General features: G+C 52.1%; 1 protein-coding gene across 1 annotated transcript in view; it reads left to right on the top strand.

Moving 5' to 3' along the window:
* Nucleotides 1-24,439, top strand: part of LOC307082572 (tumor necrosis factor receptor superfamily member 16-like) — a gene marked incomplete at its 5' end in the record, with an annotated part of 26,579 nt that extends 2,140 nt beyond the window's left edge. Inside the window, 5 exons of the mRNA XM_079746192.1 lie at nucleotides 4,440-4,446; nucleotides 4,528-4,890; nucleotides 14,137-14,380; nucleotides 17,660-17,841; nucleotides 24,360-24,439. Coding sequence (XP_079602318.1) covers nucleotides 4,440-4,446; nucleotides 4,528-4,890; nucleotides 14,137-14,380; nucleotides 17,660-17,841; nucleotides 24,360-24,412 — 849 coding nt within the window. The 3' untranslated portion in view covers nucleotides 24,413-24,439. The remainder of the gene's footprint in view (nucleotides 1-4,439; nucleotides 4,447-4,527; nucleotides 4,891-14,136; nucleotides 14,381-17,659; nucleotides 17,842-24,359) is intronic.
* Nucleotides 24,440-25,188: the final 749 nt, after the last annotated feature.

Raw genomic sequence — 25,188 nt, forward strand, 5'->3', positions numbered from 1 at the left:
CCCCCCCCCCCTCTCCCCCCCAACACACCCAATCCCCAATTCCAGACCCTGCCGTCGTCAGCAGCACTGAAATATTCATGAGTTGGTTTTCGCTGCTCTCTGCACCTTCCATAAGAGGCCTGGAGACAGACAACAGAGCCGAACCCGTCTCTCTCTCTCCGCCGCCTCCACCCTAGACCGTCCGACCCCCTGCATGTAGACGCAAACGTGCGCGTTGTTAGAGTGTATGTATGTGCAGATCATGCGACCGGTGGAGCGCACGGATGAGAAGACAGAACCCAGTTTAATTAACCAGTCATTAAGCAGAAAGCCCTTGCAGATGTGCCGGAGGCAGCAGCTGGACATGCGAAAGGGGGAAGTATGAACTTTGTCAACTTTTAACTGCTTTACGCAAGATTAACGACGGGGAAATAATGGCTGTATACTCGGCCAAAATATCAAACGGGTCAGACGGTTCGTTTGAGGCTGAGGGGGTGAGCTAGTTCTAGAGAGTTCTTCCCAGAGAATGAGAGAATGTTCTTCCCCACTTCAAGGGTTTGAGGATCACCACGTTTCTTAATCCGAGTGTTGACAATAAATTGTAACCAGTGAGTGAGTGAGCGAGTGAGTGAGTGAGTGAATGAGGTAGCCTGCGCCTTCTTACCAGAGAGAGAGGATTTTCCGCACCACTTCAATCGTTTAAGAACCAACAATATGTTACTTCATCACAGGGATGATAATTCCTCCGCCGCTCGAAGAAAATGTGTTTCAAATCGACAGGTTACAGAAAAACACGATGGGGCCGGCGGGGCAATAACGACACACAGACACACTGCCACACTGAGTTCAGGATGAAATAAAGAGCAAATGTTTCTCGTCTTCTGTCAACATCGTCTCCAATGTTCTTCGCGTATTATGACTTCATTCAAACGTTGTTAATCGTCTCTGAAGAGGACGGCCGGATTCAGCGAGCAATTACATGTGTTAGTGGAGAAACGAGAGCGAGAGCGAGAGCAAAGCCAAGAGTTAAACAGAAAGGATTCCAATCAGTGTGTCCGAGGGACACGGTGTCTCATTCTGGAAGGCTCCTTACATTTACATTTAGGGCATTTAGCATACGCTTTAATCCAAAGCGATTTACAACGGTTAATGCAAACCTTGACGGCGGAGTTGCAAGGCGACAGCCAGCTCGCAAGGAGCAGTTAGTTTGAAGTATCTCGCTCAGGGACACCTTTGCACTCAGGTCGGAGACGCCGGGGATCGAACTAGCAACCTACCGGTCACAAAACCACCTGCTCTACCTCCTGAGTTAATCGGACCCCCTGCTTGCAGTGCCAGCAGAACGAGCTGATTGCAGAGTGGGGGGGGGGGGGGGGGGGGGGGGAGAGGAACAACCGGGACGATTCCACGGATGACCCAGCCTACATTATTGATGAAGCTAATGGGGTCAGAACGCATCCGTGGTGGTGGGAGATGGGGAGTGGGGGGGAGTGTGGGGGGGGTATTTTAATACCTCCCAGACCCCCTGACACTGCCCACATCCGCAGTTACAGGCGGGCGCCCGAGACCACTCAGCGGTATCTACCGTTAATGGCGCCCCGTCCTTAATGTTCTCAACGGTGAACACACTTCAACCAGCGGTGACCACCGGAGAGAGGGGTGGGGCTCGGCTTACCCATAAGGCCGTTCTGTCACGCATGTCCTTCACTGCCGCTGCACGGCGGCGTGGAAAAGGTTCTTCTATATTTATTATCAAAACACCCGTGTTGTTTTCGTTCTCTGAATCGAAGTCGTATCCGGCTCTAAGCTGGAGACACGCGATGACAGGCGGCCGACCGCCCGACGTCCGCGCACACACCGCGTCTTACGTCACGCATGTGCTGCGTTCCACCGCACACGCATGTGCACACATGTGTGTGTGTACGGTGGAACGCGCGCCCCATATGGTGGTGGTTTACGTGTGTTTACTGTCACAGATCCCACCGGGGTCCGCTTAGGCAACAGCCAATGATGCGCGAGAGTCAGTGAGACAAAAGCACGGGGCGGGTTTATCCCGCTGAGCCCGATTGGCAGGGGAAACAATGAGGGCTTCGTGCTCGCAAACATCCCGCGCTCTCTCCATCAAAGGTCGCCGCTCTCTCCCTTTACTCAACGAACGTCACGTTTCTGTTCGCTTTCTCCCCGCTGTAATCAGGGGCCGCAAAGGGGTTCCGATACGGACAAAGGGAAAGCACACACTGAATGTTTCCACGGTCGACACACCGTTAACGCACATCACATGTGGCCGTCCAATCACGGCGAGCCGCTCGATCTTATTGGCCTAGTGCTGACGCGGATCGGCGCTCTGTTTTTGGCGGAGAGTCGGCAACATGGCCACTGCCAACGTGGACACTCAATCATTCGCTCTTCTTCTCGTTTCTCCCTTTCTCTCTCTCTCTTTCTCTCTGCCTCTCTCCTGGGCTGCTCTATTCTGGTCTGTTTTTCTTCCAGCTATGTCAGTACAACAGTAAATCGTGTGTGTGTGTGTGTGTGTGTGTGTTTGCCTGTGTGTTTGCCCGTGTGTGTGCCAGTGTGTGCATGCCTGTGAGGGTGTTTGTCAGGTTCTCAACAGGGTTTAGCTGTGGGTTGGTGTGAGGAACATTAGCTTCCTATTAGCTTGCTGCCAAAGCTAGCTCTCCCCCCCCCCACCCAGGATAGCCGCTCTGCAGACACAGATCGCCCACTTCAACCTGAAGCAGGTGATCAATACAACACCAATGATAAAAGAAGAGATTATGAGCAGGAAGGTTGTAACCACCATCCCCATGGAGCACGGGGTTCTGGCTGTGTGCTTAAGGGCCTATGCTATGGATTTGAACGCATCTGTCTCCTCATCCCATAAGCCCTGGGGGTTGGGGTCCGAGCCGGGTCGGTCCCAGGTCTCAGCGCCTTCACACTCGTAAGTCACGCTTCTGCACCGTGGAGTGTGAACATCTGCTGTAGACATGACGGCAGCAGCCGCCCGCACTCATGCACTAGTGAGGGCACAAGGCTAAGTGTGCACGCACGCACACATGCTGAGACTCAGACAAACACACCCTGGCAGATGCACGCAGGTAGGCGCACGCACACGCAAGCACACACACACACACACAGGTGCCCACATACACACACACACACACACACACACACACACACACACAGACGCAAACACGCACGCACGCACACACACACACACACACACACACACACACACACACACACACACACACACACACACACACACACACACACACACACAAAGATTAAGCAAATGGTGTTTCCAACAAACATGCAACATAAATAAATGCCATTGCATCTCTTAACAACCCATAGCGGGAGTGAGGTCACCGCTTCCTCTGAATTCCCCAGAAGAGGAAGCGGGCACCCAATATAAAGCGGCGCACGGAGACCTGCCCCCACAAGGCAGTTATTAAGCCGAGCCGTTACCACATGCTGGGTTAACGACAGCAGTGGCCCCGTTTCCAGTTTTTTTCCGTGATTCCTAGCGGCAGGTTCTGCATGTGGGACGGTAGGGTCGTAATGCTGTTATTATTACCAACTTGCTGGTCACATGTGCGAGGAGAGAATGCATGAATGTTTGAGTGACAGGAAGCATGGGTCTCATGCCGTAGAGTTAGCCCCCCCCCCCCCCCCACCAGAGCAGATTGTCCCGTCGAGACGTTTTCTCCGCAGTCTGATTTCGGGCCAAACTGTGTTCAGAGTTATTGGATTGCGCATGGATGCATTGGCAGATATTCAAAAGTTTACTCAACAAACTGCGGATCAATAAAGTATGCAGGGGTGGGGTGGAGGGAGGGAGGGGTGGGGGTGTTTGGGGGCGTTGGGGGGGGGGGGGGGGGGGGGGATTGTCTTGTACCCGAGCACAAACTCCCGGGAGCCCCCTGAATCGATGTGTTGCCTTAATGAGCGCGTGCAGAAGGCCTGATGAATGCCATTAGACGCGGCGTGCTCTGATGCTGTGGGTGCAGCCCTCATCATGCTCTCTGCTTTCTATTACTCATCCTGTCAACAGTCACGTCTCGAGCTGAATCCGACTCGAGTCCGGGATGACGATCTCGTTCACGTACGTTAGATCGTTGCGTGCTATCACGGCATCTGCAAAGATATTGTGGCTTTGCCTCAAATAGCGCTCCCTCCCTCACATTGAAACTCACCCCCTCTCTCCCCCTCATCAGGCAGGACAAACTCGGATAATTATATCCCGCTCCTTACTCACCTCCTCTCTCCCCCCTCCAGGTGAGACGTACTCACCCCCTCTCTCTCCCCTCCCCTCTCCCCCCCACCAGCCACTCCGGACTCACCCCCTCTCTCCCCCCCTCTCTCCCCCCGACCAGACGAGACATACTCACCCTCTCTCCTCCTCTCTCCCCCCTCCAGGCGAGACGTACTCACCCTCTCCTCCTCTCTCCCCCCTCCAGGCGAGACGTACTCACCCTCTCCTCCTCTCTCCCCCCTCCAGGCGAGACGTACTCACCCTCTCTCCTCCTCTCTCTCCCCCCTCTCCAGGCGAGACGTACTCGGAGAACTACAGCACCACGGAGCAGTGCAAGCCGTGCACCCAGTGCACGGGGCTGATGCGCATGCAGACGCCGTGCACCGACTCCAACGACGCCACCTGCGTGTGCGACTACAACTTCTTCCTGAGCGGGCTGTCGGGCCGCTGCGAGCCCTGCACCGTGTGCCCCGCCGGCGAGGGCGTGCTGCAGCACTGCGACTACGACCGCGACACGCTGTGCGAGACGTGCGTGGACGACACCTACTCGGACCGCGACAGCTCGCTGGACCCCTGCCTGCCCTGCACGATGTGCGAGGAGGGCACCGAGAAGGAGATGGCCGCCTGCACGCCCCTCGGGGACTCGGTCTGCCACAGTGAGTGGAGGGGGACGGGGGGGGGGGTTTGCATGTACACGCATCAGACACACACAAACACACACACACACACACACATAATTCATAGATCAAACACATGACACATATGTTCACACGCCTGTAAAACAACCAACACACACAGACACAGATACACACACACACACACACACACACACACACACAGACACAGACACACACACACACACACACACACACGCAGACACAGACATACACACACACACACACACACGCAGACACAGACACACAGACACAGACAGACACGCACGCACACACACACACACAAGCGACCCAACACAGCACTGTGCTGTCGGGAGCTTGTCTGTTTCCTCCCTTTCCCCGCTGTGCCTTGATGGGGGTCAGGTCCTGATGTGTCCGTGCTAACAAGCGGGGTCAGGGGTCGCAGCCGGAGTCCGGGACTGTCGGGGGCTAGCGCTAAGCTACAGAGGGGCGATCGCTAATCCCACACAGACCGGCAGCTTCCTCTATTGAAGCCCAGAGGCGGGCCCGACGTGGCAGGGCGCTGCGGCGACATAGTGAGGCGCTGAGCCCTGGAGGAAGCAGAGGTCAGCCCGGAGCCACGGGGAGAATAACCAGGAAGCAGTAAATTCACCTGGTCCGGACAGGGCATGAAATCAGCTCCCCCCCCCCCCCTTCAGGGGATGGCTGGGCCCCGCCCCGACGGGGAGGACAGGATCCACCCTCGTAGAGTTTCTCCAAACGCCTCTCCTCCTCTTCCACCTTCTTCTTCCGCCTTCTCCTCCTACTCCTTGTCCCTCCTCTCCCTCCCTCTCCTCTCTTCACCTCCTCTTCCTTCTCCTCCTCTTCCTCCTCCCTCTACTCCTCCTGTTTCGCCGCCAATCCCTCCCTCTCCTCTTCCTCCTTCTCTTCATCCTCTGCCTCTCTTCTCATCCTCTGCCTCTCGCCTCTCCTCTCTCCTCCTCCCCCTCCCCCTCCCCTCCCCTGCCTTCTCCCAGACTACAAACTACCAACCCCAGAGCAAGGCATGGGAAGAGGGTTATTTATGTAGCGTTTAATCACAGTGCGGGTCTCATGGGGATGATGGAGCCGTAATAGGCCGAGGGGTTAGGGAACTGTTTTTTTTGAAGACACTCCACATGCTAACTTAAGACTCCCTGAAGAGACGCTCATAAAATAGAACAAGCTGACGTTTTGATAGGTGATCTCCTTTTTTTTTGTTTTTTTTTTAGATAACAAAAAAAAAAAGGAGATAATATACAGCAGGGATTTAATTTGAAAACCGCATTCCTCTAAGCGTAAACATATATAAACCACTCACAAACGGAAAGATCGGAAAGCCTCCATTATCGTCTGTGTGGGACGGGAGAGTGTTGAAGAGATTAGAGAATCGATTTTATGGAACTCATCACAAAAGTTTATTTATTCACTCCCGGGATTTGGACTTGAGCAGCGTATCAATTTCTATTCCTGAACTTGGTTTTGGACGATGGTTCAAGCGCTGGCTGCGGAGGCCCTCTGTTGCGCTACTCGACCGCATCGTGGGAAGTAGCGCGGAAAAAAATGAAAGGGGAGGAAAACATCAGACAGAGAGAGTTTCACCAGATGTAGCCTGATGGACCCAGCAGAGCCGGGACGGGCCAACGGGACCTTCCCCCCTCCCCCTCCCTCTCCCCTCTCAGGACCCACCAACTGAATCCCATCACATGCCGAGTGACTTCTCTGTCCGCCTCCTTGTTTCCCCCTCCCTTCCCATCCTCCCTCTCCTCCCTCCCTCTCCCCCGCCTCCTCTCCCAAATCTCCCCTCGACACACGAGAGAGAGAGTAGCCGAGGAGCAGGCGGAAGGAACGCAGACTCGCTCAGACCTCAAACAGAAGCGCGTAGCCCTGCCGTGAGACCCGAGTCCCCGGGGGCGGAACTGGACCCCTCCCAGTCCATATGTCTCCTAGACCCTGCTAGCTGGCTCACAGCCGGTAGGGTCATCACCTCCACCACCACCACCACCACTACCATCATCATCATCATCATCATCATCATCATCATCATTACCACCATCGTCATCATCAGGGCTCCCAAGCCTTTGATGTTCTGCGGGCACTGTGTGGCTCTCTGCCCATGTCCATTAGAGACCACCCGGGAAGCTTCTCCGTCTGACCTTTGACCCTGGGTGTCTGTTAAGAGCTGAGAGCTCGGAGCAAGACGGGACGGCAGACGACAAGACATGGCTGGCCGGCAGTTTTTTTTTTGTGGCCGGGGTTGGCACGGAGCGATGTCATTGAGCTCCAGGAATGACGCTCTCCGTTATGGTTGCACCCAGTGGGGTTGTGGGGGATGAGTGTTTTTGCCATTGACATGAAAGATGTTTCCAGGCCTTTGAGGCTGGTCTACAATGAGCCAGCTTCATCCATCCCTTAGTCCCATAGGGTGCTTCATCAGTCATTTGACAGCACTTAGTATTCTATGTGTTGTGGATGCGTGTGTGCGTGTGTGTGTTTGCGGTTGAGTGTGTACGTCAAGAGCAGACATTTCAGATGCTATATTTAACTGTACTTATGCCTCATTATCCGGCAATGAATGAGTTGATCACACATAGGAAGAGGGAGAGAGGGAGAGGGAGAGAGAGGGAGAGAGAGAGAGAGAAAGAGAGAGAGAGAGAGAGAGAGAGAGAGAGAAAGAGAGAGAGAGAGACAAAGACTAGAAAGAGAGACATCTTAGTAGAGATATCCCTTGACAGGGAAGACATTTGCAGGGAGTGAGGGTGTGTGTGAGCGAGAGACACACAGCGAAGAGACTGAGAGAAAGCTATAGTTAGACACAGAGTGACAGAGAGCGAGAGAGAGTGAGAGGTGGGAGACAGAACTACACTAATGACTGCTCTCCGGAGAACGACAGAAGGTAGACACGACAGTTATAACGACACACACGAGAATCCCGAAAAACCCACCGACAACAGCCAGCACACGCGGACAGAGAAACAGGGCAACTCAGGGAACGGGGAGAGGGACGAGCCCCCATGCAGGACAGGTGGACAGACAGCGGGGCCCAGACGGATGCCTGTAGGGTACACACGGTGCATCCCCGACCGTTGTGCTGTGTTGGAGTTCTGGGGGAGTTCTGCAGGGATCAGTATCCGGCCACACGCCTCTGCTGCGCTCGTTCTCAGGTTTCAGCCGATGACCTCTGTGATCAGCCACTCGCTGCTGCAGGGGGCACACCCACGCGCAGACACGCACGCCATCACACACACACACACACACACATGTGCGGACACGCACGCCATCACACATACACAAACACACGGTAGCACACACGCGGACGCGCACACCATCACACACACGCAAACACACACACGGACACGCACACCATCACACACACACACACACACACACACACACACACACTCACGCAGGGACACATAAGCCATCACACACGCACACACATATGTGCAAGGACATGCAAGCCATCACACACACACAAACACACACGCGGACACCATCACACACACATACACACACTCGCGCACTGACACACAAGCCATCACACACGCACGACATGTGCATGGACACGCAAACCATCACACACACACACACACACTCACACACGGACATGCAAACCATCCCAAACACAAGCAGGCACACGCAAACAAACACACACACACACATAAATACACACACACACACACAAAAACATGCTCATGCACGGTAATATAGAGACACATAAAGTTAAACACATAAAGACGCATGCAGTTTTATGAAATAGCATTTAGAGGCAGGGCTTTAAAAATGGCTGTATAAGTTAAAATACAACTACCACAGCTCTGATACAGACACAGGCACACACACACACACACACACACACACACACACATATACAAACACACACATGGAAGCACACATACACGTCATGTAAGTGAATAGTCAGCTGAAGGATGGCTGTTTGGAACTGACTTCAACACTCCTCTGTGTGTGTTCTGCTCCTCTCATTCCTCTTAGCTCTGCTGAACAGGTGCCTGCCTGAGTGGTTCTGCTTCATGTGTGTGAGAGAGGGAACGTCGAGAGTCTAAATAATAGGAAAACAAACAAACAGATGTCAGATCCCATCCCTCCCTGTTCGCCCATCGCCCCCCCAGTCCCTTGTCTCTCCTTCCTTTGTATCGCTCTATTCCTCCATCAACTCTCTCTCCCTCTCTCTTTTCCCCTCTCTGTAACCTCCTCGCTCTTTCTCGCTCTCTCTAAATTAGTCTCTCCCTCTGTCTGTCTTTCTCTCTATCAGTCTCTCCCTCTGTCCCTCCCTCAGTCTCTCTCTCTCTCTCTCTTACTCTCTACCTCTGTCTCTCTTTCTTTCTATCAGTCTCTCCCTCTGTCTCTCTCTTTCTATCAGTCTCTCTGTCCCCCCCCCCTCTCTCTCTCCTTCCCCCTCTCTCTCTCTCTCCTTCCCTCTCTCTCTCTCTCTCTTTCTCTCTCTCTCCCCCTGAACAGCCTTGAGTGGCAGAGCCAAAGGAAAGAGGGAAATGGAAGCGGAGTGGTGGTTGTTGTGTGTGTGTGTGTGTGTGTGTGTGTGTGTGTGTGTGTGTGTGTGTGTGTGTGTGTGTGTGTCTGTGTGTGTGTGTGAGCGGGTGATTGGAGGGGTGGAGGGAGGAGGGAGGGTGGAGGTGGTTGAGGAGGTTCATTCAAAGCTACGGTCCCTGCAGAGTAATTACTCCTGCTAATCAGGGCACTTTACAGCAGCGCCTCTGTTCCTCTGCACACACACACACACACGCACACGCACGCACGCACGCGCGTGCGTGCGTGCGTGTGCGTGTGTGTGTGTGTGTGTGTGCAGATGTACACACATGTATATGTTGTACATACATGTGGGAGTGACAGATAGAAAGAGTGACAAAGATAATTGAGAAAGAGAGAGAGAGAGAAAGAGAGAGAGAGAGAGAGAGAGAGAAAGAGAGAGACACACACGCACACACACACACTCACAAAGACAGAGAGAGAGACCGTCACATAGACACAGAGAGAGAGAGCATGTGTGCATGTGTGTTACTAAGTGTGCACGTGCAGTGGGAGACAGTGAGGGGACAGTTCAGCTGAGGGCGGGGGGGCGCTGGTGTGTTGGCCCATTGATAAAGGGGTCATTGTGGCTCTGCATCTGTGTGTGTGTGTGTGTGTGTGTCGTGTGTGTGTGTTGGTATATGTCTGTGTATGTGTGTGCGCGTCCCTGCAGCCTGTGTCTCTGCTGATAGTAGATGTGCCCCACCCTCCACCCTCAGACCCCAGGGGGTTGAAAGGCTCAAAGACCTCATAAACACAGAAACGTCCTTTCTTCTCCGCTGCCCCTCTCCTCCGGTCCTCCGCCTCCACCACCATCACCGCCGTAAAAATAATAGCGACTCTTTTATTTGGTGTCTTTGCAAGGCGGGGGGGGGGGGGAATAGGGTTGACGGGGGATGTGGGGAGGGGTTAAAGTCGACTGAGGACAGGGCGAAGTAAACGTAAAACAGTCCCAGCCCCCGCGCCTGCCTCTGAGGGCTGGTTCCGCTCCAGAGGTATGTGTGGTATGCGGGGGCTCGCATGTTTGATCCCCTGAACGGAGACCAGCCCTGTTTTGGGTTTTCCAGATTTGTCAGAACAGAGGGCACAGGACAGCCGGCGGGAGAGAGGGGGAGGGATGGAGAGGGAGAGAGGAGAGGGATGGAGAGGGAGAGAGAGGTAGAGAGAGGGAAGAGGGTAAGTAGGGATGGAGAGGGAAGGAGAGATGGAGAGAGAGCGGAGGCATGGAGAGGGAGACAGTGAGATTCGGAGAGAGCGGGGAGAGGATGGAGAGAAACAGAGAGACGGAGAGAGGGGAAGGATGGCGAGAGACAGACGTAGAGAGAGGAGAGATAAAGAGGGGAGGAGATGGACAGAGCGAGAAGCTTGAAATAGAGCTGGAAAGAAAGGATGGCATAATGGAGGAAAAAGACAGCACGAAAAAGATGCTCAGAGTGGAACCTTGGGGGAACCTGGAGGGAAAAGGATGAGATGAGGGAGGCAATTAAGAAATACTGACAGCAGAGCTGAAGCGAACTGCACAGTACAGCTGTCTCCCCCTTCTCCCTCTCTCACTCCCTTTCTCTCTCTCACTCCCTCTCCCTTTCTCTCTCTCACTCCCTCTCCCTTTCTCTCTCTCACTCCCTCTCCCTCTCACTCCCTCTCCCTCCCTTTCCATCTCTCTCTCTCTCTCTCTCTCTCGCTCTCTCTCTCTCTCTCTCTCTCTCTCTCTCTCTCCCTGGGTGTGTGTGTGGGGGGGTGACCCGGAAGCAGCCTGAGGTTTATAAATAGACCTTTCAAGTGGTCTGGTTCTGACAGAGGCCAGGGGTGGGGGCTAGGGGAGAGCGGGGTGCGGCATTCAGGCGTTTACGATTTGGCGGCCGCCCCCGCATACTGGCTGGCGTTGGGCCACGTCTCACCTTTTGCCCCCCCCCCGTGCTCTGCCACCCCCACCCCACCCCACACACACACACACACACGCACACACATGTTCACACCTTCCAGGCCGCATTAGCCCGGTCGGAGGGCTCCAGTTGCAGCACTAACGCCATTAGGACGGCCCCTGCAAGGGCTGGATGATGTATGGCAGGGCTGAGGGAACACGACTACCTCCCGGCCCCCCTCCCCTCCGCGAGAAGGTCAAGAAATGCATGTAACAGAACCCGCCTTCCTCACAAAAAGATCCAAATCAATAACCCGGCTTTAAATAGTCCCTCCGAGCTGTTTTTGCCCCCTCTCCTCCTGCTCCTCCTCCTCCTCGTCCTCCTCCTCCTCCCGTTGTTTCTATGTATGGAACAAACGATCCCCGTTTTCGTTGAGTGGTGGTCTTTCTACTTCTCGCGGTCCCCCTGAGAGCCGTGGGGCCCCCGGGGACGTAGCGACGCTTCCGTGGTCACCGCGACGACCCGGTTGTCGACGTGAAAACAGAAAAACGTCTCGACGACGCGCAGAACTTTTAACCGAATGCCTTCCTCCCGCCGAGCCCTCCGAGCCCTCCGCGTCCTCCGCTTCCTGTCCTGTCGGATCTTTAGCAGCGGTACGGCGATGGGAATCATGCACAGGAATCAATGCCGGGTAACCGGACGATGTGCCTCGTCAGGAGAGAGAAGCAGGGGCCACCATCACAAGGTGCATCTCTCAACAACACAGTTTCGGTACTTCGTGCTCTCGGCCCACCGCTAGACCTCCAAACGACGCACAGGATCGCTTACACAAACGACAACCAGACATCGAGACACGAATGCCTCCACGCATCCTCGTGTAAGACCATCAGACCATCAACACAACAAACACTGCTGATGTGTTGTAGGCTGATACCGCAGCATTGTTGGGGTTGTGTGTGCGTGTGTGTGTGTGTGTGTGTGGGGGGGCCTCTGAACCATATGTCCCCTGAGGGGCCACTGGAGGGTTGATAGCGGTAGCCGGCCAGAAGCTAATAAGGAGCAGCCTGCTGGAGCTGGGGCTTATTGTGTTAGTGTCGAACAGCGCTCCATCTTCTCCCTTCACACCGCCTCGAACGGCCCATTGGTTGGGCTAGGCTAGGCTAGGTTAGACTAGGCCAAGCTAGGCTAGGATAGGATAGGCTAAGCTAGGCTAGGATATACTAGTCTAACACAGCCTAGTTTGGCCTGGCCTATCCTAGCGTAACATACCGTGGCCTATCCTAGCCTAGCATAGCTTGGCCAGGCCAGGCTAGGCTAGGTGAGACTAGGCCAAGGCAGGCTATGTTAAACTAGACCAAGATAGGTTCGACTGGGCAAGGCTAGGCTAGGTTAGACTAGGCTAGGTTGGACTAGGCCAAGCAAGGCCAGGCCAGGCCATGTCCTCCTCCCACAGGGAACCGTGTCCTTGTGGCCGGTGGATTAAGTCGAGGACACTCACTGACGTCTACGATTTAACAGCTTTCCAGCTCACTTTGGTCGGGCTGATGGGACATGGCAGTTGAAGCGTGTGCCAAGCTGGAAAAAAAGGTTAAGGGAAACGTTCTACCAAGGTAAACTCCAGGCTTCACGGTGTCACAGCCAAACATGGAAGTAGTTTGCAAAGAAAGCAAACACAAACTGGGAAAGGAAACCCTGACTCTTCTGCTGCCCTATGTCTGAATGTGTGCTGAGCAGTACACAATCCGTTGGCAGCGGTTTCGAAGTTCTGGAGCAAAAACATACATTTGAAGCCGGAGATATGGCTGGATGGTCGCCTGGTATTTTGCTTTGTTCCGAGGTCGTATTCGACATTATAACACGGCTTTGTGGGAACCTCGATTCTGATTGGTCAATTATGGCGTTCTATGGTGTGTCATTTCTAAAAAGCAGACCTCTACTATGAATGACAGACCGTTGCTATGGCGGCAGCTCTAGCCGGTAGCAACGCAATTTTCTATAATTTGCTATATTTTGTGTCAAATTATTGATGTATTAAGGAAGTAGCAATGTACTTAGGGGAGAATGTACAGTGAGACGGCCATGTTTGCAAAAATCTCACAGAATTTGATTATCTTTGTTGTGTTATCTTTGTGTTACTGGCTTATGATGGCAGTCGGTCTAAAGCCCTCTATCTCCCTGAAGGCCCCTACAAGTAGCATATAGTCTCGGTTTTATCAGGGCTTTACATCTTCCACTTGTCAACGCAATACACACACATCACTTGCTGATATGAGGACATGGTGAGAGAGAGAGCTAGCCTCTTGATGGGTAGGAGAGGGAGCGAGAGAGAGAGAGAGAGAGATAGAGAAATAGAGAGAGAGAGACAGAGACAGGGAAAGCCAGCCAGCCAGCCAGCCAGCCAGCCAGCCAGCCAGCCAGCCAGACAGACAGACAGACACAGACAGAGAGAAAGGGAGAGTGAGAGATATATCAGACCCTCTCCAGTACAGAACATTCCATCCCTCTCTCCCTGCAGATGGTAGCTCAGCCATAACGCCGTCGCTAATTGGAAACAGACCCCACAAATACATGCAACGCACAAGACATCTGGTTGGTTTCAGGAGGTGGGCCGGGGGAGGGGGGCAAGCGACCATCGGACCAAACCCCCACTACATCCATATCCTAAATGGAGCCTCTTTTCTGTGTCAAAGCGTCTGGTTCCTCTCCTTTCTATTCCTGACGTCCGCGAGACCTGTCTGACACCGGAGTGATTGACCGGACCCTCGGACACAGACGCCCAGTCTTCTGTCCCCCGCCCCCCCCAGCGCACTCCCACTGACATCCATCTCTCTCTCCCCGACAGATCCCCTGCTCCCGACGTACCCCTCCACGACCTTCGACCTGGGAATCTCCCCGCCGTCCTTCACCGATGAACATCCTTCACCCCCCGACGACTCCAGCAGCCCGTCGCCGGGGGAGACCACCACGGCCGGCTCCGGCTCCCCGCGCTTCCTGGGCCACGGCATCAACGAGAACCTCATCCCAGTCTACTGCTCCATCCTGGCCGCCGTGGTGGTGGGGCTGGTGGCCTACATCGTCTTCAAGAGGTCAGCAGGGGGGCCTGGGGCAAAGGGCTGGGGCCCGGGGTTGGGGGCCCCCAGCTGGGGGTCCGGGGCGTGGGTGGATCCGATGTTTGATCCGTTCCGATCCGATCCGGTCGGGGATGTTTGATCCGATCCAATCCGATGTGGGCGGGAATGTCTGATCCGATCCGGTCAGGGCGTGAATGTCCGATCCGATCGGATCTGTGCGTGGGAATGTTCGATCCTATCCGATCTTGAATATGTGATTCGATCCGATCCAATCTCGGCGGGAATCTTGTTCCGATCCGACCTGGGCAGGAATCCGATCTGATCTATTTGATCCGTTCCGGTCAATCTGGGCGGGAATGTTGGATCCGATCCCGCTCCAAGAACCCGACCCCCAGGGCTCACTGAACACTCTTCTGAGGAGCGGAGCTCAGCTCAGTACGTTATTCATCCACAGGGTTCTTCTTTACGAACCCTTTTGACGGGCAGTGTTGTGCCTGAACGCGTTCATTGAACGATAGTTCATGAACTCGTTCATATTTTGGGCGAACGTGAACTGAACGTACTGTATTACTGCCTGATGAACGTTACTGTGAATTCGTTCATTCTGGTGTCTGTGAACGGCACGCTCACTTGGTTTAACTTCGTTCAATATGGGGGTTATTTGTTTATCAACACGGCGGATGCGCACGCAGATCGCCGTGTTGTTTGACCGGTTGCCATGGTAATCCCTGAGAGGTTAATTTGCAGTTGCGGTGTTGCCAGCTTACTGTTACATTAAACTGTAATCAGAAAAAGCGGTTATATGCTATAGACCCTATAGTATCTGTCGTATGAAGGCTGGGACGAATTTCAAATTATAAATATGTACACTTTATTTTGAAAGTACAGACCGCCGCGATTCCCATTGAAACGAATGGCGCGGTGATTATTCTTCAAAACTAAGAGCTGTTAAATTGTGGAAAATGAATTAAACTATAATCAGACAACACGGTTATATGCTATAGACCCTAGAGTATCTGTGGTATAAAGGCTGAGACGAATTTCGAATTATAAATATGTACAATCCATAACGTTAGCTCTCTGGCTCATAGCTCAGCGGACTAGAATACCTCATAGAATCATTGCTTTTTGGCCGGAAATGGAAAGGGGGGCTGTTTACGTTTGATTGTAGTCTTTTCGCTCGGTTCTCCATCTCATCAGTAGGGCTAGAACCGAGAGAAAAGACTACAACCAAACGTGAACACCCCCCCTTTCCGTTTCCGGCCAACGAGCATTGAGTCTTCCAACAGAAATCAATGGGATTTACAAAATGCGCTAAATGTGCAATAAAACACGATAGAAACTGTATTAAGCTACGATACTTGATTCAACCACTCTATTTCATCCTAGACAAACCTCAAAGGGGGCTCAATGTTCAAAATGCCGGAAAAAACGAATAGCTCACAGCAACATATTGAAAAAAAGAACTATGAACTAGTTCATTTTTTGGAACTGTGAACTTAGTTCAAATTTTTAAATTATGAACGTTTAACTGAACTAGTTCATTTTAAAATTTGTGAACTGAACTTTGAACTAGTTCACGTAGAAAGTGAACTTTCCCAACACTGTTGACGGGGCTTTGCACAACGTTGCACATCACTCATGTTCAGCAGTCTGGATTAATAAGCTACCTGATGGTTAGCGTTAGACTTGCTGGCATCAGCTCTGGGTGAAAAGCCATGTGTTTATGTGTGTGCTACATGTGTCTGTGTGTGAGTCTGTGTGTGTGTGCGCGGATGTCTGACACGCATCTGCTCGTTCGGGCGGGGACTTGGAAGTGCAGAGATAGTGTGTTAAAATATTTAGGTCTGCCACGGTTGAGGGGAGATAGGCTGACCCACATCCAACGGCATTATCGCACATTGCCGCACACACCGACGTGCCACTCAGCTCTTTGTACACACACACACAAACAAGCCGCGACACACATGGAAGCAGGAAGTAGAAAGCATTCCTGGTGGGTCGGTCGACCATCGGGGGGGCGTCCATTGTTGTGTGGAGATCTAAGGAACGAGGCGGCTGGATGCATGAAGGCAGTTGTGCCCGCAACAGAATTCCTTTCGCACATCTGACTTATTTAGATGAAAACTTAACGTATCCAGATTGAAGAAGGTATTTACACACACAGACCAGACATGCACACACATGCACCACCAGGAACGATGGTATATGAACTGCATTTACATAGCGCTATTCTAACCAGTGGCTACTCATAGCGCTTTACAATACCGCCTCACATTTACCCGTTCATCCACACACTCACACACCCACGGCGGTGTCAGCAATACAAGGCGAAAGCCAGCTCGTCTGGAGCAGTTGGGGTGAGGCGTCTTGCTCAGGGACACCGCGACACTCAGGGACGAAGACAGGGATTGCACTAGCAGCCTTCCGGTTACCAGCCAACCCGCTCTTTCTCCTGAGCCACATGCACACACTAGGTCCGTGTTTCCACCGAGACATTTAGAATATGTCGAGGAAGGCACCCTCTGTATCAGCTTCTTTAAAGGCCATCATTATACGCTGAGTCCACTGCTATGATCAAATCAAACGGAACTGCCACAGAGTTGACCTCTGACCTCTTGCCTCTTCCAGTTTCTCTGGTTTGCTTTATTTGAAGACTTTGCTTTATTTGAAGAATTTGAAGACTGAAATAGTGGATCCAGTGGGGCAGCGCCAGAGAGGGAAGGCCTGCAGCTATCAGACAGACCCTTATCTCAACTTAACACCTCTCTCTCTCTCTCTCTGTCTCTCTAACCCCGCTCTCTCTTTCCCTCTCTCTCTGTCTCTCTCACACACTCTATCCCCCCCCCCCTCTCTTGCTCTCTCTCTCTATCCCCATCTTCCTCTCCCTCCATCCCCCTCTATGTCTCTCTCTCTCTCTCTCTCTCTCTCTCCATCCCCCTCTATGTCTCTCCACCCCTCTCTCTCCATCCCCCTCTATGTCTCTCTCTCTCTCTCTCTCTCTCTCCATCCCCCTCTATGTCTCTCCACCCCTCTCTCTCCATCCCCCTCTATGTCTCTCCACCCCTCTCTCTCCATCCCCCTCTATGTCTCTCTCTCTCTCTCTCTCTCTCTCTCCATCCCCCTCTATGTCTCTCCACCCCTCTCTCTCCATCCCCCTCTATGTCTTTCTACCCCTCTCTCTCCATCCCCCTCTATGTCTCTCTCTCTCTCTCTCTCTCTCCATCCCCCTCTATGTCTCTCCACCCCTCTCTCTCCATCCCTCTCTATGTCTCTCTACCCCTCTCTCTCTAGGTGGAACAGCTGCAAGCAGAACAAGCAGCCGGCTAATAACCGGGCGGCGGCGGCCAATCAGACGGTGTCTCCGGAGGGGGAGAAGCTGCACAGCGACAGCGGCATCTCGGTGGACAGCCAGAGCCTGCAGGAGCAGCAGGCCCACGGCCTGGCCTCGCGCTCACACACACAGGAGCAGATAGGTGAGTGCACCGGAGCACACGAGAGATCATGCACACACACACACACACACACACACACACACAGGCGCACATAGGTGAGTGCACGAGAACGAGCAAACACAAACACACACACACATACATACAGACACACACACACACACACACACACACACCACACACACACACACACACACACACACACACACACAGGAGCACATAGGTGAGTTCACCGGAGCACACGAGAGATCATACACACACACACACACACACACACAGGCGCACATAGGTGAGTGCACGAGAACGAGCAAACACAAACACACACACACATACATACAGACACACACACACACACACACACACACACACACACACAGGAGCAGATAGGTGAGTACGCACACACACACACACAACCAAACACACACACAAACACACACACACACAAACACACACACACAGGAGCAGATAGGTGAGTACGCACACACACACACACAACCAAACACACACAGAAACACACACACACACAAACACACAAACACACACACACAGGAGCAGATAGTTGAGCACATACACACAGAAACACACACACACACACAGACACACACACAGACACACACACACACACACACATACAGATAGGTGAGCACACATCCTCTCTCACGTCATCTCTGTGTGTAGGACTACTCATCCCCGCTCTCTTTCCCTTAAGCTCCCTATCTGTCTGTGAAGGCACAGAAGTCCACGCTAATATATAAAAACACACAGAGTGATGGACGGCAGAAGTAATTCCCGTACCTCTGTTGTACCTGGGACCTCGGCGATGGGCTTGGCAGAAACACTGAGCTGACATTTATAATTGCAGACCTGAGTCAGCCGGGATCAGTTCCCTGTTGGGCGTAATTTGGGATGATCTCAGCCAGTGAACTCACACCTCTTGGCAGCGATAAAATGCTAAAGGAAGGTGAAAATAAGATGATGAGCAGAAAGGTTCTGGGTTCAAAATCCCGCCTTTCACAGAAAAAAGAAAGAGAAACAGTACGATGCAGATAGATCTGCATTGACTACGTTTTGCTTCAGCTCAAAACTATTACAGTTCTAAATGCTAGGCCACTGAACACACACATATTTCATATTTCTTGACGACAGCGCGGCCATATACATTTCAATGTTTGATTCGAAAAGCGACACATGTAGAAACTGTAGTAGCATGTGTTTTATCTAAATTTAACCCAAGTGTGTGGCTGGGATTCGGGGTATGTAGCGTGTGTTGAGAAGAATGTCGGAAGCTCTGCGAGCCATGTGCTCCGACGCATTGGAAGCGTTACAGAACACTATTGGTGTTATCGACCTTTGCACATTTCACAGAATGCTCGCTGTCCACAGTGATACGTTTGATCACAGATGAAACGCATTACCCAGAAATGGACGAACATTAGCTCCATCTGAAATTCAAATGATTTGCGTGATTGGATATTTCAATACTTCAATAAGGTAAGCAATTACCAAGCAGAACTTTGGCCTGGGGTGTATAATCTTTCAAAATTAATCAATTGAAGTAATCAGCAAGGAACGGTGCCCTAGTTCGGTGCCCTACCTCCTGTAAATAAATGTTCTTTTACTAAATGCCTTTGAGCACTCTATTTTACATTTACATGTACATTCAAGGCATTTAGCAGACGCTTTTATCCAAAGCGACTTACAATAAGTACATTTGTCAGAAGAAAGAGAAACAACAATATATCGCTGTCGCTACAGTAAGGATGTGCATAGAACCAAGTGCCAAGCACTAACAATTGGTAGGTTAACGCATTCCCTGTATGCAACAGAGATAGATAGGACAAGACGCTACATAATGCTACGTTTTTTAAGTACAGTTTTTAAGTGCAAGAATCTGTTACTGTTCCTGTCTTCGACAGTCGCAGCTTTCTATTTCTGTAATTGGTCCATTCAGGTGATAAACATGGACTATCACCTGAATGAAACGCTTTGAAACAGCAGACAGTCAATCAGCCGAACGGAGAAAAGGAGCCTTCATTAGCCTCGGAGAGGTGGCGCCACACCTCGTTATCACCTTAATTACAGCTGCTGCTCAGGCCTAGAGGGAAAGCCTTTCTGCTACGGGAATGAGCAACCAAGACTGTTCTAAACTTAGATACATATGATTCATATTCATTCATAATGTATTATTTGTAACAAATAAAAAAAAATGGTGTGTTAGGTAAGCTTTTGGGGTTAGGGTTAATCCTAACCTTTTGGGTTAGGATTAACCCAACAATTGGGTTAGGATTAACCTTTTGGGTTAGGATTAACCCAATATCGAGTTAAATCTAACCCGATATTCTATCCCTAACCCTCACCCCAAAAGGTTTGTGTTTAAATTCGAGCAAACCTCTGTGAATAAAACTTATCAGATCTATGGTCAAATGTGACAAATGACCCAACAGAGTTAACATAAAAGGTAGTTGGTTAGTATACTTAAGTACACACCACACATTCATAACCAAGTGCTCAACTTTCTTATAAATTGACGGACCATTTTCTATTGGCTCTTCTTTCGGTAGGATATTAATAATAATAGTAACTTCCTGATATTAATGGTTATTAAGAGCTCTCCATGTTCCTTCCATAATGAATTGGATATCTTGTTGTCGAATCTTTGTTCTCTGGCTTCTGTCCCCCCGTCTCTATTTCTTCAACACATAGCGGAGACCTTGGAAAGGGCCCCAGATCCGTGTTAGCGTGCTCGCAGATAGCAGCAAATCAAACTGAGATCAAGGCTGTTTTGGTGTCACGTTCTGTGCTCGGAGTCCGGTTACAGGAAGCCTGGGAAAAAACAGTTTGTTTTTGTTCGCTTTTTTGTTGTTGCTGAAATTCTATTGATTTTCTTTTTCAGTTCCCCCTCCTCTCACCAAAAACCTGATAGAAAAGGATCGGAATTTATCCTGGAGGATTAGCGTTTGATTGGTCCGCCGAGAGAATGACAGCCTTGTTGACCCGGGGAATCCTTTCATCCGATTGGCTCATTAGCAGGTGTCGGAGGACAGATTCCAGGCCCTGTCTGTGTGCCAGATGAAACCCAGTCCAGCCATCGGTGTTAAAGGGGGGCTAATTAGCGCTAGCGACTGTCTGCTGCTGCTTCTGCTGGAGCCGGCAAAGTGGAGCAGCTCCCCTCGTGACGTAGGGGCCACCATCTCCTCCTCCTCCTCCTCCTCCTCGCTAATGGGGACTTGTTCAAATGGGTAGAGAGTGAACACCCTGAATCCATAATAATAGAGTAGGGCTTCCCGTCTGAAATGACGCATGTCACACCTGGCGAACGCCGCTCGTCAAAACATGTCACGTTAGGGACGCAGGGAAAGGAATAGAGCCATGAAACCGCCCTTTGTCTTGACTGATGACCCGCTGCAGATCGGTTCCCTTTTTGGCCTGATTTAGGATGATCTCAGACACTGAACTCACACCCCTCTGCAGGGATAAAAAACTAAATTAGAGCAGTGAAATTGTCCATTGTTTTGAGTGATAACTCTGTGTGTGAGTGTGTGTGTGTGTGTGTGTGTGTGTGTTTGTGCATTTCTGTCAGTGTGTGTGTTTGTGCACGTGTGTGTGTTCGTGCAAGTGCGTGTGTGTGTGTGTTTGTGCTTGTGTGTGTGTTCGTGCAAGTGTGTTTGTGTGCGTGTGTGTGTGTATGTGTGTGCGTGTATTTGTGTGTGTGTAAGGCGAGGTTCCCTATATGAATCACTGTCTCCCACTGCTATCTTCCCAACTCCTCTGGATTATCTCATTAAAAACAACCATCCATTTCTTGGGCCAACCATTCAGCAGCTCTGAGCGGGAGGGCCCTGCATTTTTAATCAACCACTCTCCCTCCAACAAGCTTCCAATCCCCTTTCCTCTGCATACTCACCCTCCGTCCTGAATCTGACCTCAGAGTACAAAACGAGGCCAACTCAACCTCAATCGTCTGGGGAAGAAGTGGTGTGGACGGACACAAACACGCACGCACGCACGCACACACAGACACAGACACACACACACACACACACACACACACACACACCCACAGACCCACAGACAGACACACACACACACACACACACAGTGCTATAACAGTATTTGTTTAGCATCAAGAAGAGTATAGGAGAGGATGGATGGAGTGTAGATTTGACGATGTCACAGAGACAGCCTTCTCATCACCAGTGATCTCAAAATAGCGGATCATTATCCTTGCAGGGGCCCCATGGAAGCTCTGTTCAATGGGAGCAGGCCCGACGTGATGTAATTGCACGGAGACATAAAGCTGGGAGGAGGACTCTTAGCGATGACACACGGGTCCAGCGTGATGGCCCCACACGCAGGGGGCAAGGGGTGTGTGTGTGTGTGTTTTTGTGCAAGTGTAAGTGTGTGTGTTCGTGCAAGTGTATGTGTGTGTATGTGTATGTGTGTGTGTGGATAAGTGTGTGTGTGTGTGTGTGTGGATAAGTGAGTACGTGTGTTTGCGTGTGTTTTTGCGTGCATGTGTCATAAATTTAATGTGGAGAGCGCTGAGAGAGAACACGACGTCTAAGGATTCTATTCAGGGGGATTAGCAGGGGAGGTTTGGAGGGGTCTCAATACGTACCCTCATACAGCAGCGGCCAATCAGACGGAACCAAGGAAGACAGGAAGTGGACCAGGGTCAGACCCGGGCCCTCGGAACAGCTCGGGGTGCAAAGGTCAAAGTCACAGAAATAACAAAGCGGTGATCCAGAGTCAGAGTTCAAAGTTTGAATGGTACGGAACGTGTGTGTGTGAATTACGGTCAGTAATACACTGCAGCAAAGAAATGATAAGCTGCACGTTACCCATTCGGAGATTCAGTCTAAACAAAGCATAAGAAGTAGGTAGAGAGAGAGAGAGAGAGGCCATGACAGAGAGAGAGCGAGAGCATGAGAGAGAACGAGAGCGAGAGAGAGACATAACTTGTCCAGCTCACATATAAAATAACACGATAGAGGAAAGGGTGGTGGGAGGATGCACTGCTGGGTAGGGAGACTGGAAGGCGGTGACGGGGAGCCTTGGGGGGGGGGGCTGTAGCTTCCGTTCATCTCGACTGGAGCCCCAATTAGCATTAGCATTGACGTGGAAGCCAGTGAATGAGCCCCGTCTTGTTTACCTTCAAAACCATCTCTCTCTCTCTCTCTCTCTCTCTCTCCCTCCCTCCCTCTCGCTCCCCCTCTCTCGCTCTCCCTCTCTCTCTCTCTCTCTCCCCCTCCCTCTCTCCCTCTCTCTCTCTCTCTCCCTCCCTCTCTCCCTCTCCCTCTCTCGCTCTCCCTCTCTCGCTCTCCCTCTCCCTCTCTCTCTCCCTCTCTCTCTCTCTCTCCCTCCCTCCCTCGCTTTCCCTCTCCCTCTCTCCCTCCCTCTCTCCCGCTCTCCCTCTCTCCCTCTCTCCCTCTCTCCCTCTCTCCCTCTCTCCCTCTCTCTCTCTCTCTCTCTCGTTACCTGTGAATGAATCAACAAGAGCAACAACACCGCCCCCCCCTCGCCCCCTACTCCGGGATCCCCTCGGAACGCCTCCGCATTCCGGAGGGGTTGCCATGGTTTCTCACCAGGGACCACAACAGGTTCGAGGGGTTTCCACGGCGATCCTCCATTGAGGACAGGTTGAGGGGTTTTCTGGGGGGACAAGGGGCCGCTTGTGTTGAAGGGTGCCCCCCCCCCCCCCCCCACACACCCTAACGATCAGGTCGGGTGATGAATGAGGGTTCACCAGGGGCCCTCAGCGGCCCTGAAGGATGATATCAGGGGCCCGCTGTCTGCACCCTTCTCAGAGGGTCCCGATGAACCGACCACTCAGCTTAAGACAGACGTGTTTATTCGGGTGGGCTTCGACCAATAGAGAGAGACCTGTCCTTTGCGAGTGAGACAGACAGATAGACAGGGAGTGGGAGAGCGAGAGCGAGAGAGAGAGAGAGAGAGAGAGAGAGAATCAGACAGACAGACAGAGGGAGAGGGAGCGGGAGAGCGAGACAGACATACAGACAGACAAGCGCAAGCCTGACGCAATCTTGAGGCGTCAAGCTTGCGCCAGGCTAATTTACTAACTTACGGTAAATTTACATTAATTAACTGTTGAGCAGCCGATCTCATTCCTATCCAATTAATTAGGAGAACAGCGGGAACTAGAGTTAGCAAATCACTTTCTCTCGAGGGAGTCATATTGTCGGGTTTTTCCGGAAAATCCGAGATTGATTCGGACCGACATTAATCCTCTCAATTCGGTTCTCGTTGGCTTTTTCCTTCAGTACGGGCGGTTGCACCTTGGTGCCGAGTTCAGCACAAACAGGATAAGCATGTGCCACAAATTCTGTTCTAGCAACAGGTCAGAGCTTCCAACCTAAAGCACGGCGCAGCTCACAGGAAACGAACAACACCAAAATAAACCCAAACAACTCCGTACCCGAACACGGCCCCGCTGGCGAATGTCTGCCCCACCAACACTATGTTCCCCGTGGCGTCCATGACATTGAAACGTGTGTGTGTGTGTGCGTGTGTCTCCGTTGCAGTGGTCCGAGTGGACGGGGGTCCTCAGCCTGACTCACCCCCCCCCCAGGTCTGAACGCCGGGCGGCGGCAGAGGAGGAGGAGGAGGAGGAGGAGGAAGAGGAGGTGGAGGACGAAGAGGAGAGGAAGGTGTGGAGTGGAGGATCTGCTGAGAGGATGCAGATATCAGACTATCACGGGGGGGGGGGGGGGGCGGGGGGGTGGCACGCAGGACAGTGGAGAGCAGACAGACACACACACACACACACACACAGACACACACACACACACACACACAGACACACACACACACACACACACACGGCAGTCCACTGTCTCGTGGTGTGAATTATGGTCTGCCTTCCCCTTGGATGTGGAGATCCTCCAAGTGCGGGACAGACCGAACCAGGCCCGGGTTTTACTTCATCCCGGACTGGACTGGAGAGTCCCGAGCGTGCCAGTGTGCCTGGACTCGACACACAACCCTACGGCAATACGCACCACGGAGGAGAACACCCCCATGGTCCTGCTACTACTACGACTACAAGAAGCGCCGGCCCTTTAAGTTGAGTCTGCATCCATGGACGCCGTTACTGACGCCCGTTATAGACCTTATATTCAGTACCTTAGTAAACAACCCCCGCTTGCGTTCGTGTTGCGAAGCGAATCTCACACGCTGAGGGACTTTTAACTAACTGCCAAACTAACGTCATCTTTTTTTTAACCCTTTTTCTCTGTCATTCATTTCCTGCGCCGTCACAAGTCACGACTCGCCATTTAATGTCGGCGCCCGTTGGCGGAACGAATGTTATCTATGAATGATCATGTTTTCTTCTCCCGCTCTCTCCCTCCC

The sequence above is a fragment of the Pollachius pollachius genome, assembly GCF_949987615.1.
Source record: "Pollachius pollachius genome assembly, chromosome: 11".
Taxonomy (NCBI): domain Eukaryota; kingdom Metazoa; phylum Chordata; class Actinopteri; order Gadiformes; family Gadidae; genus Pollachius; species Pollachius pollachius.